A 21,705-nucleotide genomic window follows, 5' to 3' on the forward strand; every position below is an offset into this window, starting at 1 on the left:
ATATGGTCAGTTCGATTAGAGTTCTGAATATCATTAGGTTTATGTTTTGCGCTTTTTCTTTTGTTTTTGCCGTCGTCTACGTTCTTGTTTTCTTTGATACAGTAATAAGTTTATATTTTCTTTTGTTAAAGCAACATATTGTGACAGTGTTCGAAAAGATTTTGGATAATTATCTGATGCATGTATAGATTTTTGATCTTTTTTCTTGGTGTCTTTGGATTTATTTTTACTTCACACATGTTATTGCAGTCTTCTGAAATAACTGAATTAACTAATTTATTTATTGTCTTGTACTTATAACAATTACGACGTTGATTCACAAAATATTCAGGATCTCAGGGTAAGTTTTCTAGATCCCATTAGGTTTTCTCTGACTATAGCTATTAAATCTTTCTCGTTTATAGATTTTTGTCGGTTATTGCTGCATTTTATAATTGAAGTTCGGAGGATCTGATACAATACTTTGCCACTCAATCAAATTTAGTTATATACAGATAAAAAAACTAAAATTCTTATTTTTTTTCACCGCAACTGCTGGAACTCATCAAATTAGACACTTATTTGCGGTCTTCTGAAATAACTGAATTAACTAATATATTTATTATCTTGTACTTATAACAATTACGACATTGATTCACAAAATATTTAGGATCTCAGGGTAAGTTTTCTAGAGCCCATTAGGTTTTCTCTGACTATAGCTATTAAATCTTTCTCGTTTACAGATTTTTGTCGGTTATTGCTGTATTTTATAACTGAAGTTCGGAGGATATGATATAATACTTTGCCATGAAATCAAATTTAGTTATATATTGATAAAAATTGAGTCACTTATTTGCAGTGTTCTGAAATAACTGAATTAACTAATATATTTATTTGCTTGTACTTATAACAATTACGACGTTGATTCACAAAATATTCAGGATCTCAGGGTAAGTTTTCTATAACCCATTAGGTTTTCTCTGACTATAGATATATTAAATCTTTTTCGTTTATATATTTTTGTCTGTTATTGCTGCATTTTATAACTGAAGTTCAGAGGATCTGATAAAATACTTTACCACGTAATCAAATTTAGTTATAAACGGATAAAAAACTAAATTCATATTTTTTTCAGCGCAGCTGCTGGGAACTCATAATCATGTATTTATTTATCCTACAAGCATATCAATGCCCTAGGTTTATTTAAATACTGTACATTCATATTTTTCAATAAAAATATAAAAATCGCTTCCGACCATTAACATACAAAATCTTCAAAACCAAAAAAACTTTAATTTACCGAACAAAAAAAGAACAAACTTGGCGTCATAACTAATTATTAAGAATATGATGATACATTAAATCATTATCATATCAGTTTGTCGGAACAAATGCTATCATCGGAAAATCCCGGGTTTCAAATTTTTATTTAAGTTATGAGCATTTGATTTTAGACATGTTTTTGCAATTTTCTGAAATAACTGAATCAATTGATACCTAGTATTTATAAAGACGTGTAAAGCATTTAGACACGTACTCAAAATTTTCTATATCTCAATTGAAGTAGATATAAAGTTAGATCCACATTAGATTTTCTGACCACTAAATCTTTTCGTATATAGATTTTTGTCAATTATTGTTACAGTTTATAACTGAAGTTCGGATGACCTAATGAAACAGTTAGCCACGCGTTCAAATTTAGTTATAAACCGACAAAAACTGAAATCAATAAATTTTCAGTACAATTACTGCAACTCATCGATCATCTATTTATTTACTCGACAAGCATATTAATATCGTATATTTAAAAACAATACATCGTAACTAATTTATCAACCTAGACTTAAAAAATAATAGCTACATCTAGACGAATTTCTCAATCTAAACATAAAATTTCAAAACCATCAAACAAATTATAGAAAACTTCTTAGTGGCATATTAAAAAAAAAAAAAAAAGACCTAGCATGTGTAGAAGATTTTGATATATTTATTATTAAGAAGTTTTAATCTTCGGCATAAACAATTCATCTGAACAAATGATACCACAGTTAACATTTTGCATTCAAATTTTAAATAAAAATAACATTTTTCATAGATTAAGTATTGCTATTCAGAAAGGAGTTGGACCCAGCTTGTTGCTAGGTTACCCTCCAAAAATATGTAATAGACTATTAGTCTCTACACAATTCTATAATATATGTATGAAAATTATTTTTTTAAAACCAAAATAACATCAACATTATTATTAAAACATAACCAAAAAAAAAACATCAACATTATTATTTTTTTCTCCCGAAGCATAGCGACATTAATGACTAAATATTACCGAAGAAATAAAGAAATAAATTTCAAAATTTCAACATAAAGGAGCATGCTTAAAAAGAGCCAAAGGGGTAATTCAGGAACACAAAACCAAAATTAATAAAACGAGATTATCCATGCACAGCAAATGTTTTTTGAGAGTAATAATATTTTTTCCAAAACAAAATAGAGGGAAAATTCAAAACCCCTTCCGAAAAAGAAGTCCTCTCAGCCGCTTTAAATCCCCCTCATAGGTGAAATCGAAAATCTCATCACTATCACCACCACTCCGCCTTTCCCTCTCCAAAACGTTCTTATTGTCTTTTCTTAGATAATTCTGCGCACCTACCACCACCACCAACACCTCCATCATCATCGCCACCTCCGCCACCATGGCTCAACTCCCATGCGACGGAGATGGAGTATGCATGCGTTGCAAAACAAAACCAATATCAGAAATCGAAACCCTAGTCTGTATAACATGCATCACACCATGGCACGTGAGTTGCTTAACAACACCACCAGAATCATTATCTTCTACTCTAGCATGGGAATGTCCTGATTGTTCTTCTGATGGTGGTGATGATTCGATGATGACGATGATTCCTGCTGTTGGTACATCGAGTTCTTCAAATGAGCTTGTGACTATGATCCGTAAGATTGAAAGTGATACCACACTGACTGATCAGGAAAAAGCTAAAAAACGGCAACAAATATTGTCTGGATCACTGAAATCTTCAGATCTTGATGATGATGATGAAGAGATGAAGAAGAAAAGTGGAAATGATATGATGAAGATTCTGGATGATAAACTTGACTGTCCTATTTGCCAGTCGTTACCTGACAGACCTGTTACAGTACGTATTTTTTTCATTTTTCATCTTTTTTGAAAGTGATTTATTAGGATTTAACAGTAATGGTGAATATTAATCCAAGTTTAGGGTTTTGATAATTTGTGTACTTATTTTTAAGTTGATGATGTATTTAGATAATTGATTTTACGTAGGATCTTACTCTTCATTTGGGGATTTTTTTTTTTTGTTTGAATTCGTCTTTTTGTCTCTCCTTGTAATGTTTAAAAAGAATAAAAAAATGCCCTAAATAAGAGATCAATCTGAACCAAATAGGTTGGAATGGAAACTTTTATTTATGATTTGATTTTAAACTTTTGCATTAATATGTTATGGTCATAGACATTGCCATTAAAGTAATGGTCATTATTGGGAAGTTTTTTAAAATTGACGTTATGGTCCTTCAATTGACATTTGTGTCTTGTTTTTCTATTCATAGTGACCATGGGTATAGTGGTACATGACTGTACTTATCAAAAGGTGTTGTTTGATATTTAGGTTTTGATTTTTCTAACCTTCATCTGATGTTTTTTTTTTTTATGTGTGAAAAGATAGGATTCAACTGTGAATGATTTGGTTTTTGATTGAAACTTGTATTTTTTCAGACTCCTTGCGGTCACAATTTCTGTTTAAAGTGTTTTGAGAAATGGGTGAAGACTCTGAAAACGACGCAACCTGGACCACCAATGTGTCCCAAGTGTCGCAGTATGGTTCCTGAGAGTATGCTGACTAATCCAAGGATTAACTCAGCGCTTGCTGTCGCAATTCGTTTGGCAAAGGTTGCAAGGAATAGCGGTTCAGTGGAAGGTCCATTGAAAATCTATCACGTTGTTCAGAACCAGAATAGACCAGATGAAGCCTTTAGAACAGACCGGGCTAAGAAAACTGGGAAGGCTAATGCTGCTTGTGGGAAGATATTTGTCACTATCCCGGCAGACCACTTTGGACCCATACTTGCCGAGAATGATCCTAGGAGGAACCAGGGAGTGTTGGTTGGGGAGTCATGGGAAGATAGGCTGGCATGCAGACAATGGGGAGTCCATTTTCCTCATGTCGCTGGAATTGCTGGGCAGTCTAAATATGGTGCGCAGTCTGTGGCTCTTTCAGGAGGGTACCAGGATGACGAGGACCATGGAGAGTGGTTCCTCTATACAGGAAGGTTAAACTCATAAACTCTTGTGCTGATATTGTGAATACATGTTATATGTCTTAGTTTAGGTCGGTTTTGCTTATCTGGTATCTCATGTTAACGTTTAATTGCATATACATATTCTAATGGTTAACCTTTTTTTCTGGTGAACAGCGGGGGAAGAGACCTCAGTGGCAATAAACGCACAAACAAAAATCAGTCATTCGATCAAAAGTTTGAGAAATATAATGAAGCACTGCGTGTTAGTTGTCGAAAAGGATATCCAGTCCGCGTTGTGAGGTAGGTCTACTCTTCTTACTTTTTCCTTACTTTTTTGGCAAATAAATTGATTCAATGTAGATACTGTACAGTGATTCTTTACCCATTTTCCCAATGCAGTGCAAATCCATATTTTTCTATTGCATGTTTTATTCGTGTATCACTAAAAGATCTCCTGCTCATTTGTTTCTTGCTTAATTTGTATGCCATTGCAACTTTCAGGTCATTTAAGGAGAAGCGCTCATCGTATGCTCCACAAACTGGGTATCGATATGACGGAGTTTATAGAATAGAAAAATGTTGGCGGAAAATTGGGATACAGGTGTGGTGGTTTCTATTGTCTTTTAACTTTACACTCTCGAGCTATGTCTTCACTTTGCTGCCAGTCTCTAATAAGGAAGTGTTATTTACAGGGCCACAAAGTCTGTAGGTACCTCTTTGTCCGATGCGACAATGAACCTGCTCCTTGGACAAGGTTTTTTTCTTTTTTTTTCTTTTTAATATTTCGGTTTCTTTTCTCTTCTTAATTACTGATACCCATGGCTACTTAGTAATAACATAATTCTCTGTGTCATCAACTGTAGTGATGAGCAGGGAGACCGCCCAAGACCTCTGCCTGTTATTAAGGAGCTTAACACGGCAACTGATGTTACAGATAGAAAGGACAGTCCATCTTGGGATTATGACGTGAGTTACATATCTGCTGTAGCATTTTGAAGTATATATGCATGTCTTATCAGGTTAACCTGGAGTTTCCTTGTCTTTTAGGAAGAAGGAAGTTGCTGGAAATGGAAAAAACCTCCACCTCCAAGTAAAAAACCCGTGCATACAGGGAATCCTGAAGATATTGAAGCATTTAAGAAAGAAAGGAAAGCATGGAAAAAAGCGCAGAATAAGTCTCTTACAGAACAGTATCTGAAAGGTTTGATCTCTCTCTCCATTATGAAAAAAAAGTACTGCGACCATGGTGTTGTTCATAAGGTTCAATTCTTAATTTAACAGCGTGTTACTGAGCTTCTTTTGCGGTTCTTGTTGCAGGGTTCAAATGTCAACTTTGCCTGGAAGTGATGACTCTTCCCCTGACAACTCCTTGTGCTCACAACTTTTGCAAGCCTTGCTTAGAGAATGTGTTTGCTGGTCAAACTTTTGTTAGAGAGAGGTCTTCTCATGGGAGGACACTTAGAGCAAAAAAGAAAATAATGAAGTGCCCGTCGTGCCCAACAGACTTGTCTGAGTTTCTTCAAAACCCTCAGGTATGAATATTTCAATTCTCCACATCGTAACAATTAAGATCTGTCTGCGACCATCTATGTGACAAGATTATCATGCACACATTGCACTAGTGTTGTTTGCTTTGCTGAGGAAATGGTATTAACCATTAGTTTTTATCAGGTTAATCGAGAGCTGATGGGTGTGATAGAAGATCTCCAACGTAAGGCCAAGGAGGAGGAAAATGATGAGGATTCAAGTGAAGAGTTGGATGAGCCGGAAAATATGATTGAAGCCGCTGAAGAAGGGAGTGACAATTCTGACTGGACGGAAGGGAATCCAGAAACTGAGGATGAGCCTAAGCAGATGAACAAGCGTTTGAAGACAGAAGATTCATATTTGTCCAGAAATGCAGATGGTTCTGAGTTCAAGGATGGCGAATCTGCAGTGGAGGAGATGAAACTTGATGTCACAGATGGAAAGAATGTTGTTGAAAATAGTGTAGCAGAAGAAACTATTGCAGCTGAAACCAAGCTTAAAAAGGTGCCAGCGAAAAGAGCTGGCAAGAAGAAAGCTGAGGGTGTTGCAGCTGAAACTAAGCTTAAAAAGGTACCAAAGAAAAGAGTTGGCAAGAAGAAAACTGAGGAGGCAGCAGTGGTTGTTGACGAGGGGAATGATTCACCATCCAACCCTCTTTAGATTGTCTCAGATGATAACATTGAATGATGTTGGTGGTAAGAAATTCTTTCTGTTTATTGGTAAGCGTAATAGGGTGGTATACTTGGTGTTATGTTCTTTAGTGAATCTTCTTTGGGCAACAGAAAGTTTTTTCTTTTGTGGGGGTATAGTTGAAAACAGGTATCGAGAGAAAAGGATACAGAACAGTGCAAGCAAATTTATCTTTCTGTTTTATTTTTAAGTCAAACTAAGTTGAAGGTTAAACTCTTTATTTAAACTTGAAGTGGTGAATCAATATGGATTTTGTCATTGTTATATTTATGTTTCTGAATCATGATATTGGTGTTATTTTAAGTTCTCCAGATCTAGCAATTCTGTTCTTAAGCAGGAAATATTTTTGTTGAATTTTGACATTATACCATTGGAAGTATTCTTGCTAACCAAATGATGTATTCGACAGTCAAAGGAGCCCATTTACTTGTTAATCAGGCGCTCTCACATTGTACGTTTTCATGCACATTGCAGAAGGTTTATGCATTATGGAAAATGTTTTGCCAAAAACAGCTATAGTTTGCTAAAGTCTTTTTCCGTTGTAACTTCCTTTTGTAGGCTCTTACCAATTTGATGTGGTCAGTAGCTTCAAGCTCAGTTCAATTAGTACAGGGGCATACAGGAACCAGAGTTAGTGTAGTCACATATAGGTGGAGATTTCTTAATAAATCTATGATGAATGTACTAAATCACGTTCAACGGCGATTTTAGTGCCGCTAACTCTTTTCAAGTGGTACAGTACCTTCTCTGAAGCATTTATGTCAGATTTTGGTGATTACATGACCAAAGATGGGAAACGTTGGTTGAAAACAGTTAACTGGTGTTCAAGGGGAAAGCAGAAGGAATTGATGTAGGATTAACTAATAGTTGATAGTTTTGGTAATATTTTGCTTTTGCAGACAGTTCAGCAGAAAACATCCTATTGAGACACTGGATGATATGTGGAGAACTTCTGAAATGTATGTTGACCTTACAGACTTCCTAGTACAAGTGGTTCATGAGAAGGGTCAGAGTTCATATGCGAGCCAGAAGTATTCAGCAAAGGCTTAAGCCACCATTCTTGATACAGTGAAGATACGTAAAAATACTTAGGGGTAAGAGTTGAACAAACTTTTAGATATAGTGAGTTGGCACTTTGTTCCTGAAATTTTTGTAGATATTTGATTTTGTGATGATCGGCGTACTTGGATTCTTCATACTCCCTCCGTTTCGGTAAAAGAGTTACTATCACTTTTCCAATTTGACATATTTTTAGGATAAAATGAAAAAGTGATAGTATTTCACAATCTGCTAGGACCTTGGACTTGGTAAATGGCAGCCCTAAAGGTTTTTCTCAAGACAAATACTTAGGGATGCAAGTTATGCCTGGTGCAGTAAAATTCTGCCATGTTAGGAATGTGGTGGACAGGTAATGGACAAGCTAGCTGGTTGAAAAGGGCTTCTCTCATCTTCTAAGGCTAGAACTGTTTTAGTCAAGTCTGATTTCTAGCTTTGTAATTCATACAATGTCTGTTTATAAGTGGCCCCTGGAGGTTATTATCAATAAGAAAATTTTCTTTGGACTGGTGATTCTAAGAAGAGTCAAGGTTTTGTGGTGACTTATGACAAAATTTGCTGTGAATCCATCTCAATTAATCATAATAATAGCTCAATAGGAATATTAGAGCATCACTCATAAGTAGATGACTAACAAAATTGCTTACAGTCCAGGAATAGGAAATTGGGTTGTTAAAGCTTCGACCCTCTTTCTCAATGCTGCAACGCTATCCTTGAGAGGAAATTCAGCAGATTCGACGGCCTTCAAGAAGTCCTGAAGCTTTGATCCTTGGACAGATTTCTTGGCTTTCAGAGTCAGTTGAATGCCCTCGTGAATAAGATTTGCAGTTTCAACAAATTCTTTCTCGGTGAATCCTCGGGTAGTCATAGCTGGTGCACCAATTCGAATTCCTCCGGGAACTAGGGCGCTTTTATCGCCTGTGAATTCAAGATTTAGGCCATTTGAGTTGCTGAATACAACAAAGGAAGGAGAGAAATTATAGGGGGATACTTACCTGGGACCGAGTTCTTGTTGAGGGTGATAGAAGCCAGGTCCAGGATTTTCTCCACTCGCGCACCGTCAAGACCCTTCATCGAAGAAACACGAAAGAGAATTTCGAAATGTAAGTATAGCTGAGAAGTAAGGAATCCAACCAGCTGGATAACATATCATCATATATGTTACTGATTGCTCGTTACTGGTTGAATAACGAAGAAGAGTTTGGTATTGGTTTAAGTTACTGACCAAGAACAAATATATCGGGTATTTAACAATAGATAGCAATTTGCAGCGATACAAAATATGACACACTAGCAAATACTTACCGCTTTTCTCAGATCCACCAAAACAAGATGATTATCACTACCTCCAGACACCAATTCATATCCCAATTCAGTCAACCGGCTGGCAAGAGCTCGACAGTTGGAGACAACCTGCACAAAAAGGACCCATGGAGACGCTTGAGTGACATACATCAGACAGACACACATGATTTGCATGTGTAGTGTTGACCCCTCTAAATAAACTGGCGGTAATTACCTGGAACTGATAAGCCTTAAATTCTGGGCTCTGAGCATGCTTTAAGCACACGGCTAACCCTCCGATTGTGTGATTGTGAGGACCTCCCTGAGATGGAAAACGTTAAAATGTGGAACAATGACGGATCAAAGACAACCACTACAGTTGTAATTACCTGTAGCCCTGGGAAAACAGCATTGTTAATAGCAGATTCCATATCCACTCCAAGAACAGGATCTTTCTTGAAGAAAATCATGCCACCTCTGGGACCTCGTAACGACTGCACAGTGAAACAGAAGACATTGTAAAGAACAACTCGCCCCTTGAACCTAAAATAATCAATAAAAACAAATGCTGCTAGAGTAGGCGTTTTTTAGTTGCAGATTTCGTGAATGGGACTAGGTGTACCTTGTGAGTGGTGGTAGTTACAACATCACAGTATTCAAACGGGTCAGCAAGTACAGATGCAGCAACAAGACCACTTATGTGAGCCATATCCATCATTAGGAAAGCACCAACAGAATCCGCAATCTTCAAGAAACATAGCCGGCAAGACAATTAGATGTTTAAAATGAACTGAATTTCTGATTCCCTGATAACTAAGATTCACTACTGTTGACAATGAAAACAGATGAGCATACCTTCCTCATACGAGGATAATCGAAATCACGAGGATATGCACTAGCACCAACAATAATGAGTTTTGGTCGAAAGAGGGTGGCAGTTTTCTCAAGCATATCGTAATCGATAAGGCCTGCAAGTGGATTTGGGAAAAGTATGCAAATTAACAAGGAATCATATATGACAACAATAGACAACATAACCACTGTATAACATATGAATGCAAAGCAGCACCTGTTGATTCATCAAGACGGTAAGGCATTGATTCAAAATAAATTGAAGTCCCAGATACCCGCCTTTTAGGAGTCATAAACCCATGTGACAAGTGACCACCATGAGGAAGATCCAAACCCTGTGCCAGTTACATTAATTAACAAATTAATACAACCCCGTATTTTGAAAGGAGACTTGATTGCATCCATAAGAGGTAGATAATGATACAAAAAAATAATCGGGGAAAGAGAGAGAGGGACCTCAACTTACCATAATACGGTCATGTGGGTTGAGAAGTGCAGTGTAAACTTCAAAGTTTGCAGGAGAACCAGACAAAGGCTGGACATTAACTCCCCATTTCTTTCCATCTAAGTGGAATGCAGCCAAAGCCCTTTGTTGACAAAGTGTCTCTAACTCATCAATGTACTCATTGCCACCATAGTACCTAGATTACAATAAGAATTCAAAATGCATTAATATTTTTCTACATACAACCAAAAGTACAATACTAAGCACCATTTTTACCTTTTACCAGGAAGTCCTTCTGAGTACTTGTTTGTGAGACAAGAACCCACAGCTTCCATCACTGCCCGAGATGTAAAATTCTCGGAAGCAATGAGCTCCAAGCTGTTAAACTGACGATTCTTCTCACTATCAATTATTGAACGTACTTCAGGGTCTGCTTCACTCAAATTACGGTCAATAAGTCCCCTTCCATTTTCTGTACAATAACAATGAATAAAGATAAATCAGGCATCCAACTAACCAAATATTTCTGCCAGCCAACAATTGTAAACAACCCACATAATTCTTATTCATTGACTTCAGTTTCTGTTAACAATCCAGTGGACAGTTCAAAATTCGAAGCCTAACCATAACAGATAACCCAACTAGCCCGAAGAACAGAATAAACAGCGCAACGGAGGGGTAAATGAAAAACCAATCAACAAACTCAAGTTTAGGCATTCTCGATTACAACAACTAACAAAACAAACTGATTCCTAATGGGATGACAATAGATTCACATTTACATTACATACAAAAAATCCACATCCCAGAAATGCTCCTGGCAAATGCTATTTAAAAATTCAAATAACAGAAGTACTAAAAAAATCATTTAAAAAGTTTATTTCTTTAACAGATTACCTCCCATTTCAGGAATAGGAACTGATACAGAAGATGGTGGTCTCCCTGTAACCAGGCTCCCTTCAATTGAAGAAGCTGCTTTACAAGTCTTCACTGAATTAAATCTAACTTGGCAAGGAAATCTATCCTTAGCAATACTCAACTTGGGAAGGAAAGTTGAAGAAGAAGAAGAAGAACTTTTAGTAAATAGATTGGGTTGTTGTACGGTTGCAGCACCCATTATTGCAGCTCCACTGTATGCCTGCATCTTTCAATTCTTCTTATACTGCAGAAAAAAAATGAAAATTTAATCAAAATCAATCAAAATAAAGGTGGAAGCTTTGATCAAAATCAATCAAAAAAGATGGAAGTAGATTCTTACATAGAACGGGTTTTTGGTTCTTCCTTTTGATAATTGATATCCCTTCTCTATTCTTATAGTTGTTATGACAGTGAGAGTCTGAGATTTTTCCAAACCCTAGTAGAACCCCACAAGCCGCTTAAAGGGCCGGGTTAAAATATTGGATATTTTAGCGGTTGTCCTAACTCCTGACTAGTGAATCCTGATTCCTAACTCGTTATTTGACTCTGGACCGATATATCCTTGGGGGTGTCAACCGTCCAAACGAAACAAATGCTCTTCCAGTTTCGCGAAACACTTTTACCATTTGGCCTATTTTTAGGTAACAATGACAAAGTGAAAAATACCATTTTAACGAGGATAGTATATCTGCCTCATAGGGATGGCCACTAAATTTAGAAGTTCTTTTCAGAAGTTAAATGCAAAATTTTGTAACTTTTTAATCTCCTAACCAATTCTTTGCTTTTTAACTTATTAAGGCATAAAATTTATTTTTATTTGGTGTCCAAACACATTTTGAAACTGATATTTTCGTTTATTTTGATTTTATTTATTTTTTATACAATTGGGAAAACTTTATTGCTTCGATAGGAGAAAAATTACAATCTCTTTCAAGGAGACTACGGATTTATACAGAGAAATTATTTAAAAGATACATGTTTGTAGTTTTTTCTCTAACAGTTTTTGCAACTGTATCAGCTACTTGATTATCATCCCTGCTAACAAATGTAAAATTACATCGAATGAAACTTGAACTTAAATGTTTTATTTCCTTAAGAATGTTTCTGTTTTCCCATTGAACCAGTAAAGCATTTTCTGTGATTGATTGAATGATCAATTTTGCATCAGCTTATATATGATTTTTATGAGTTGCTTCTCTCTAGCCCACGTCAAAGCTTCACGTATATCCATGCATTATCCATGTTCTGGACTTAGAATTCTATCTGCGTAGAATCATTTGATCCCTTCACAATGTCATGCATGAGAACGTAAAACAAGACCAATACCAAGTGTGTTGGTATCATGATTGAAGGAAGCATCAACATTAAATACAAAACGTCTAGTATGGGAGGTTGCCACTGTGAGATCTTAAGAGCATTTATTATACTCGTATTCATGCTTAAATTATGCAAATGAGGGTATAGATGATAATGAATTTTATGCATGGAGTTAAAAGGGTTAAGAATAACTCCCTGGAAAGCTACGTCACATCTATCTTTCCAATTTATCCAGGCACTTATCATCAGAGTGTACAACCATTTTGAAAATGCGGGGGTCTAACAACCACACCCAACAATTCGTTTGGAAATCTGAGAGGACTTACTCTAATATACTTTCTAGATAATCAACTAGACAGTCATACTCAATCTAGAGTAAAGTATATCAAAGAGTTTAATATCTCTAACTCTTAATTCAATCCGAAATCAACAAATAGAAATCTGCGAGCCCGATTGAATATAAGAGGAGTTACTTGAACGTACCAAAGACCAATGTTCAAGTGTCAATCAATGTAAATCAACAACCAAAGGTTGGATATTCTAATCGATTGATCTTAACGCACAACCTGTGATATTTCAATTATATAACAAAATATAATGCGGAAAATAAATAACACATACACCAGAATTTTGTTAACGAGAAAACCGCAATTGCAGAAAGACCCCAGTTACTAGTCCAGATTGAACACCACACTGTATTAAGCCGCTACAGACTCTAGCCTACTACTAATTAACTTCGGACTGGACTGTAGTTGAACCCTAATCAATTTCACACTGATTCAAGGTACAATTGCGTTCCTTACGTCTCTGATCCCAGCAGGATACTACGCACTTGATTCCCTTAGTTGATCTTACCCACAACCAAGAGTTGCTACGACCCAAAGTCGAACACTTGATAAACAAAATTTTCTCACACAGAAAATTCAATAGATTGAATAAATCTGTCTCCCACAGAAAATACCCAATTGATAAACCGTTCTTATATTCCCGAAAAACAGCCTAGTATTATCAATCACCTCACAATAATCTTAATCGACTAGCGAAACAAGATATTGTGGAATCACAAACGATGAGACGAAGATGTTTGTGATTACTTTTATCTTGACTATCAGAGAAATTAATCTCGAGTCAATTATTTCAATTGTACTCAACACGATAGAATCGGGCAAGATCAGAACACGCAACTACAAAGAGAATAGTAGGGTCTGGCTTTACAATCCCAATGAAGTCTTTGAAGTCGTTAACCTACAGGGTCTCGATAGAAACCTACGGTTAAAGGAGAATCGACTTTAGTTATGCAACTAATAACACACAGGAGGTGTGGGTATTAGGTTTTCCAGTTTCTAGAGTTCTCATTTATATAATTTTCAAATCAGTGTTTGCAATCCAAGTTACCTTGGTAACAAAGCATTCAATATTCACCATTAGATGAAAAGCCTGATTCAACCAAGCTAATATCTTTCAACCATTAGATCAAACTCAGCTTGTTACACACAAATGAAATGTACCCTCATTTGGGTTTATGTAACCGTACCCAAACGTGTACACCATGTTGGTTCACAAATAGTTAACCTAGGTTATATGATTACTCTCATATCAACCTTATTCATCTTAACCATAACTAGTTCAAATGACTCAATTGAAACTAGTTAAAGAGTTGTTCAATTGCTATATTCTCATAGAATTATACAAGAACACAATTGAAGCAAAATCCATTTGATTCACTCGAATCAATCATGAACATTATAGCCACAGTTTGAAAAGATTGCATTCCTTATTATATAAATGTTTATGTTCATAACCGATTTTAGAACATTAACCTTCAAGTATGCAAACGAATACGCGTACTTGAAATACCAGGATTAAGATTGGGTTTCGCCAGTACGCAAACGGGTACGCGAACTTGAAATCCCAACAGAAATTCTCGGACATGCACATGTACGCCAGTATGCAAACGGGTACGCGCACTTAGGTTCCCGGATTTCTCAAACCAACAGGTACACAAACGGGTGCGCATTTTATGGTTCCCAGACATGGATTACATATGTGCAAGAGTGCACAACATGACATATCCAATAATGGTTAAGTGTTCTAAACTCTTATTTCAATCATTGAAACTTTCTTAGAGGATGACAATAACCGTTTTCACACACTATTAGCATCAAAGCAATTTTCAAGTTATTGAAATAATCATAACGAAACATTCCAATACTACACCAAACGATTGTATCACACAAACCATGTAAGATGTTATTCGATAATTTTCACATGATATAAGATGAACTTGGTCGAAGCAAAAGCTTGCCAACACATATTTCGAGAAATATGTAAGCGAGATAAACTCAACTCGAAATCTCAAATGTGTATATAGAAAACTATATCGTAATATGACTTATGTCTCAATATAGGAGATAGAGTAGAAATAGACTTTCCAAGTGATAGATGAGTTTAAGTCTCCACATACCTTTTGTTTGAACAGTCTATATGGAGAAGTTAAGCTTGATTTGATACAAAGTAATTAATAAACATGGAATCTAGTTCACGAAATTAGCTATGTTTATAAGCTACCAAGCCTAATTCTTCAATATAAATAGAGGACTTCTTGCAAACTAGAATCTTAATCCTGACACTTTTGTGTCCTACTTGCTGGTAGAGTCGTCCTCTGACAACTAGGTTTTCTCTGGTAAAAATTTATTAGGTTACGACTTGGAAAGACTTCGCTAAGGGATTTATGAATCCCAATCAGACTATCTTTTACCTAATGATTCTTGTTATCCGGATCTTATTTTTATTGATCATTATAGTTTACGAACTGTAGATCAGGAACAAGATTAATCACAAAGTACTATTCATCTCAGATTTTGTTATTCCATAAGATCAATATCTAAATCAATATTTAGTTTGATTTTTTTAGATTGTTCCTGTAAGGTAGAATTGATTAAATATCTATCAGTATTTTGAAGAGAATAAGTTATCATAATCGATTTTCTTGATATCTTCTTTTATTGAAGATACCTCGTAAGCATATAGATTTCATACCTTGGTTGGATATCTTTCTGAAGGGAAATAAAATATGTTTTATGTCAGAGGAAAAATAGTCAAAAAGTCTTCACTTAGGTTGAAGCAACTCCTTGGCTTATAAAGGATATCAGCTAAAGAAATCATGTTGTATATGGTTTTACAAGATCCAAGAGACATAAAAGAGCACACTGAAGCTGAATTACTCTTAAGGTCGATTTGGTCTCAATTATAGTTCATTATGAAGTATGATAGTAGGCTAGTGGCTGTAGCGGCTTAATATAATATGGTGTTCAAGTTCTAGACTAGGTTCTTAGATTTTTCTGCACATTATAGTTTTCCTCGCTAACAAAATTTCTGATATCTTGTGTTATTTATTTTCCGCATTATATTGTTTGTCTTTATAATAAAAATATTACAAGTAATACATTAAATAACCTAGAAAGTTTTTTAGCCTAAAAGACTTTGTAGAACCTACAAGTTTTATTCTTGAGAGAATTTTTATCTGGAAAGAAAGATTACAAGATTTTTTCTTGTTGGAATTATGTTCTTATAACAGTTCGGGTACATACTATGATTATTACTTGGATATTGATTTTTGAGATTGTCCAAGTAAAACTTGTCTATAAAGAAGGTATTAGATCTTTACTATTGTTTTTTAATACTGACAAGTTTGTTCATACATGTTTTCGAACAAAAATTTGGTGGTGTACTTGATATCCTCTCCATTTCAGTTCTCTTCGTGTCCGAGTATCTAAGTGTAATCTTGAACTAAAATTGATCGTGTTTGATAAATTTCGTCCGCCTAAAAATGCCCCATCTTAATGACAGTTATTGTCGTTGACCAGTGAAATTTGCAGAAGGATCCTTTTCATACTTCATTTCTTCAAACAAAAGAGATTTATTCAAAATATTGGATGTCGTTATTTGAACCCGGGAGTTCCAAAAAAAATGTCATGTCTATTAAACATTAGAAGTCGTTGTTTCCAGAACGACATATGGTTTTGAGTAGTGACTTTTATACTGATCTTTCAAAGCATAAGGGCATCCATGCCATACTGATCTTTCCAAGCATAAAAACATCCATGCCGCACCCAATGCATGCAATCAAGGATAACTAGTATTTCAGGAAAGTCTCTTTTCGAATTTTCAACTCATAGTTGGTCGACATCATCTTGCGTTGGTTGTCGTAAAAAACGTTCACCAAGATGGTTGACTACAGTCTCGCAAAACATACTGATCAATTTCGTAAGTTATTGTTTTTGATATATAAATATACTCATCACAGGCATCCACTGGTATATCATAACCTAAACCCTGAGACCTGCAGTGACTTTTTGTTTAGGACTATGTCCTCGCACATTTTTTGCATTAAATTGATAGTTGAATTTAGGGTGAAGAAGCGGGGGTCTAACAACCTCATCCAATATTTCGCTTAGCAATCTGTATGGACTAACTCAAATATACTTTCAAGAGAATCAACTAGACAGTTAGACTCAATCTTAAGAAAATTATATCAAAGAGTTATATCTCAATTTCTCAATTCAATCCGCAATCAAACAAATAAGAATTTTCGAGTCTGATTGAATATAAGAGAAATAACTTGAACAGTACCAAAGACCAATGTTCAAGGATCAATCAATTTCAATCAACAACCAAAGGTTGGATTTACTAATTGATCGATTCAAAACGAAACCTGTGATATTTCAATTATATAACAAAGTACAATGTGGAAAAGAAATAACACAGACACCAGAAGTTTTGTTAACGAGGAAACCGCAAATGCAGAAAAACCCCGGGACCTAGTCCAGATTTGAACACCACACTTTATTAAGCCGCAACAGACACTAGCCTACTACAAAGCTAACTTCGGTCTGGAATGTAGTTGAACCCTAATCAATCTCACAGTGATCAAGGTGCAGTCGCGTTCCTTACATCTCTGATCCCATCAGGATACTACGCACTTGATTCCCTTAGATGGCCTCACCCACAACTAAGAGTTTCTACGATCCAAAGTCGAAGACTTGATAAACTAATATGTATCACACAAAAAAGTCTATTGAATAGATAAATCTGTCTCCCACAGATATACCAACGAGTTTTTTTATGTCTTTTGATAAATCAAGGTGAATAAGAACCAATTGATAACCCAAACTTGTATTCTTGAAGAACAACCTAGTATTATCAATCACCTCACAATAATCTTAAACGATTAAAGAAACAAGATATTGTGGAATCACAAACGATGAGACGAAGATGTTTGTGACTACTTTTATATCTTGCCTATTGGAGATATAAATCTCAAGCCAATCTTACGATTGTATTCAATCACGGTAGAAAACAGCAAGATCATATTACGCAACTATAGAGAAAATAGTTGGGTCTAGCTTCATAATCCCAATGAAGTCTTCAAGTCGTTAACCTATAGGGTTTCGTGAAAAACCTAAGGTTAAAGGAGAATCGACTCTATCTTATACAACTAGTATCACACAGGAGGTGTGCGGATTTGGTTTCCCAGTTGCTAGAGTTCTCCTTTATATAGATTTCAAACCAGGGTTTGCAATCTAAGTTACCTTGGTAACAAAGGCATTCAATATTCACCGTTAAATAAACACCTGATTTGATTCAAGCTAATATCTTTCAACCGTTAGATCAAACTTGGCTTGTTATACACAAATGAAATGTACATACATTTAGGTTTGAGTAACCGTACCTAAACGTGTACACTTAGTTAGTTCAACAATAGTTAACCAATGGTTAGCCATATGAGCACTTTATTCATCTTCACCACTCAAATGAAACTAGTTAGAGAGTTATTCAATTGCTTAGATATCATACAAGTATACAAGACACAATCGAAGCAAAATCGATTTTGATTCACTCGAATCAATTCATGAATGTTATACCCACGGTTTGTAAAGATTGTTTTCCTTAATATATAAATGTTTTAGTTCATGAACAAACCGATTTTAGAAAGTAGCCTACTTAAGTATGCAAACGGGTACGCGTACTTAAGTAACCGTATTGAGTTTGTATTTTACTTTCAAACTCCAGTAGCAATTCACGGACGTGAAACTTCCGCCAGTATGCATACAAGTACGCATACTTACCCGGATTTCCAACAACCTCCAGTACGCGTATGGGTACGCATACTTTAGGTTCCCGGTTTTGGAATTTTACACAAATGTGAGAAACACACTACGTTTATATCCAAACTTGGTTCTTGTTCTAAACTCTCAGTTCAATCATTGAAACTTTCTTAGAGGATGTTAAAATAGTTGTTATCCACAAACTATTAGCATCAAAGCGATTTTTATTGAAATAATATGACTTTCGTCACGAGTAAAGATGAATTGGCTAAAGCAAAATCTTACCAACACATATTTCGAGAAATAGATAAGCGAGATAAACTCGGCTCGAAATAGCAAATGTGTATAATGGAAGTCTATATAGCAATATGACTTTTGTGTCAAATAGGAGATAAGGTAGATAGACTTTTGAGTGATAGATAAGTTCAAGTCTCCACATACCTTTTGTTGATGAAGTTCCACAAGTTCCCTTGAGTAGTTCTCCATATTCATTCGATGAACGTCGTGGATTCTAAAGCTCAACTACACTTACTATCCTAATGCGAGACTTATCTATAGGTAGACTAGAAATCAAGACTTATAGTTTTGGCAACTAAACTTGACAAACAAGCTTGAGATATCAACGCTTGCGAGTTCGACCGATCAATGCTCTAATAATCTCCCCCTTTGTCAATTTTTGTGAAAAAACTATCAATACAAATGGAATGCAAAATAAATAAATTTTGTAGCTTCTTATCCAAATGCTTGATCTCCTTGGTTCTTCAACATTACTCGAAATCTTCGTCACTTCCAAGTATTCCAATGATTCTAAATGTGTTCAACTCAGCACCATCGTTGTTGAAGATTCGTAGCTATAATAATGAGAAAACAATAACTCTCTATCATTGTTATACATTGTCATAGTATTATTACACAGCATCAAAATTCAATTGTATCACAACTTCGAAAACAATACTATGGTGATATGTATCACTCCCCCTTAGTCAATACTTCATCTCACATGAAAACCAATCCCCCTTGCATAATGATCCGAAAACCATATGTATTTGTAGTGTGAACTACACATTAATTCTTCCCCTTTTTTTCAATAAAATTGGCAAATGTACGAAAATTAGTGGGATCCTAATGAAATTTCCATAAGGATACTTCATGACCAAAAGAAAAGCACATATCAACTTTTTTAGAAGAAATCATATGTCGAAACTTAATTCATTCATCAAGGAGTTTATAAATATACAAGATAACCCCTATAATAGTCTACAGTCGTACTCCCACAAAGATTTGACAACTAAGCACAAGTTCAATTAAGAACTCTCCCCCATAAAATGTCATTCCCGAGAGAACAACAAGAGCGACCTTACTTTCATAAGAAAATAAGGATTTCTTTGGACATTAAAAAATCACATGAAACATGAATTTGTATCCGAAAATCTCAATTAAATTAACCACAAGAGAACTCATGATTAAATTAATCGGAAATGCTCACATAAGAGAACTTACGAAGCTGCACAATATTTACATAAAGATATGGATCAGGGAAGATCAATATTGCGGAATAAACAAAGATTCATTCTATTTTTCATCACTATTTGTACAATGACATATAATAGACTTAATCTTTGTAAACAAAAATTCAACCTATCTTCCATCAATATTTTGATAATGACATAATAGGCTTAACTTTTGTAGTCAAAAGTTCATTCTATCTTTTATCAATACTTTCATACCGACATATAATAGAGTTAACTTTTGACCATGTATGGGACAATCATAGTTCACAGACGCAAACACACATATCCCATAACAAGTTGCAATATATGAAACCATAAAGATTAATACTGCAAAATCATCTTCCAAATAAACTTTAGAATTTAAATAAATAAATCCAAAACATTGCAAGATGAAAATCGTTGGACATAGATATATGTACTCACAATACTTGTTATTCCAAACCCTAGTTATCCTTCTTAAAACATAAGAATAAATTCTCATAAGAAGTTTCCTAGACATTAAGACCTTTGAAAAATTCTTTATCGTCCCCGAACTCCTTGTCGTCAACAACCATTCAGACATAAGGTTCATGAAGATAGGAGTTGATATCAAAAAACCTTCTTGACTGATGCCGAACCAGGGCCTTCTGAATTTCAAGAGTCCTAAAAACAAAAGCCTTTATTTGCTGCACTTACTTTCTTAATTCCTTCAATTCTTCAAGAACACCAGAAAATTTATGAAGATTTGAAGGGACAACCCTTGGTTTTCTCACATTCCTCATTTTTCTTTTCAAATTTGAGTGAACACGAGGAATGTCTTTTTCCTTCATGATCGATAGCTTAACAATCATATTAACATCTTTTCCATCAGAATTTATGATGCTTGGAGTCTCCATAACAATATGGGTTTGTGAGAGGAATTTCTCAGAACAAGCTCTACAAGCAAACTTGTGATAAAAGAGTTTCTTAGAGAAGAAAAAAGGAATATAGGGTTACGGAACCTTTGTAAACTTAAAGGATTCACGTAGGCACAACTCTTACCCTAAAAAAGGCAGAATTGTCTATTTTAATCCTCTTTTATTGATAAAAGAGAGAAGAGTCCTTCCAATATCAAGTAGATATGAAAATATGGAAGAATTCCAAAACAGTAAAACCAAATCAACAACAAATCCAAGAAAGAACACCTTTTCTAAAGCCTGTGCAGTGCCAACTCTTGTCTCTTTTGAACCAGGCGCGTGAGACAAGACACTTAACCAACACAATTACATTGTGTTGGGGTGAAAAACAACCTGTCCACCATACCTTTCTTGAATGGAATTCCTAGTTCTTTGTTTCCCAGACTATTCAGACCGATATCTTTTTATTAATGGTCTAGACACATCTTTGGAAATTAACTTCTTTGAAGAGGATATAAGATTACATACCTCAGTCCATTCCTGAACAAGTTTAAGCTTGTTAGCTAATCGATTTGCTATTCGCTAAAGTTTGTTGACATATCTTATCTTATGTTTGTACTTGAAACATTTTGATAACTCATGACCTTTGAGAGTACAATAAGAACATGTCAATATGGAGGAAGGTTCATACATCACAACTGTGCAGGCTGCTAGACACACGGTGGAACCTGCAAAACTCGAAAAAAAATAAATCCAGAGAGCAAAGAGAAATCCATTTTATCCTCCAATGTGGTTTAAGTTTATTCTGGAAGAATATCGAGATTGATGAACGTATTGCTACATTTATCAAAATCAGCATTTTC

General features: G+C 35.2%; 2 protein-coding genes across 2 annotated transcripts; one reads left to right on the top strand and one right to left on the bottom strand.

Moving 5' to 3' along the window:
• The first annotated feature begins 2,672 nt into the window (after nt 1-2,672).
• LOC113352241 (E3 ubiquitin-protein ligase ORTHRUS 2-like) lies at nt 2,673-6,447 on the top strand. Its single transcript, XM_026596086.1, has 9 exons — nt 2,673-3,137; nt 3,737-4,290; nt 4,435-4,560; nt 4,762-4,861; nt 4,953-5,014; nt 5,124-5,226; nt 5,308-5,461; nt 5,578-5,792; nt 5,932-6,447. Exons 1-9 carry the CDS (start codon nt 2,673-2,675, stop codon nt 6,445-6,447), a joined length of 2,295 nt encoding a protein of 764 aa, XP_026451871.1.
• Nucleotides 6,448-8,078: 1,631 nt separating this feature from the next.
• LOC113349445 (serine hydroxymethyltransferase 3, chloroplastic-like) lies at nt 8,079-11,496 on the bottom strand. The gene is made up of 12 exons (XM_026593417.1): nt 11,373-11,496; nt 11,012-11,276; nt 10,391-10,586; nt 10,136-10,310; nt 9,887-10,004; nt 9,673-9,785; nt 9,440-9,562; nt 9,207-9,311; nt 9,053-9,139; nt 8,839-8,946; nt 8,529-8,601; nt 8,079-8,451 (listed from the first exon to the last, which is right to left on the bottom strand). The coding sequence occupies exons 2-12, from the start codon at nt 11,256-11,258 to the stop codon at nt 8,177-8,179; spliced, it is 1,620 nt and encodes a 539-aa protein (XP_026449202.1). The 5' UTR covers nt 11,259-11,276; nt 11,373-11,496; the 3' UTR covers nt 8,079-8,176.
• Between the last annotated feature and the right edge of the window lie 10,209 nt (nt 11,497-21,705).

Source organism: Papaver somniferum, chromosome 2 (assembly GCF_003573695.1).
Source record: "Papaver somniferum cultivar HN1 chromosome 2, ASM357369v1, whole genome shotgun sequence".
In the NCBI taxonomy this organism is placed as follows: domain Eukaryota; kingdom Viridiplantae; phylum Streptophyta; class Magnoliopsida; order Ranunculales; family Papaveraceae; genus Papaver; species Papaver somniferum.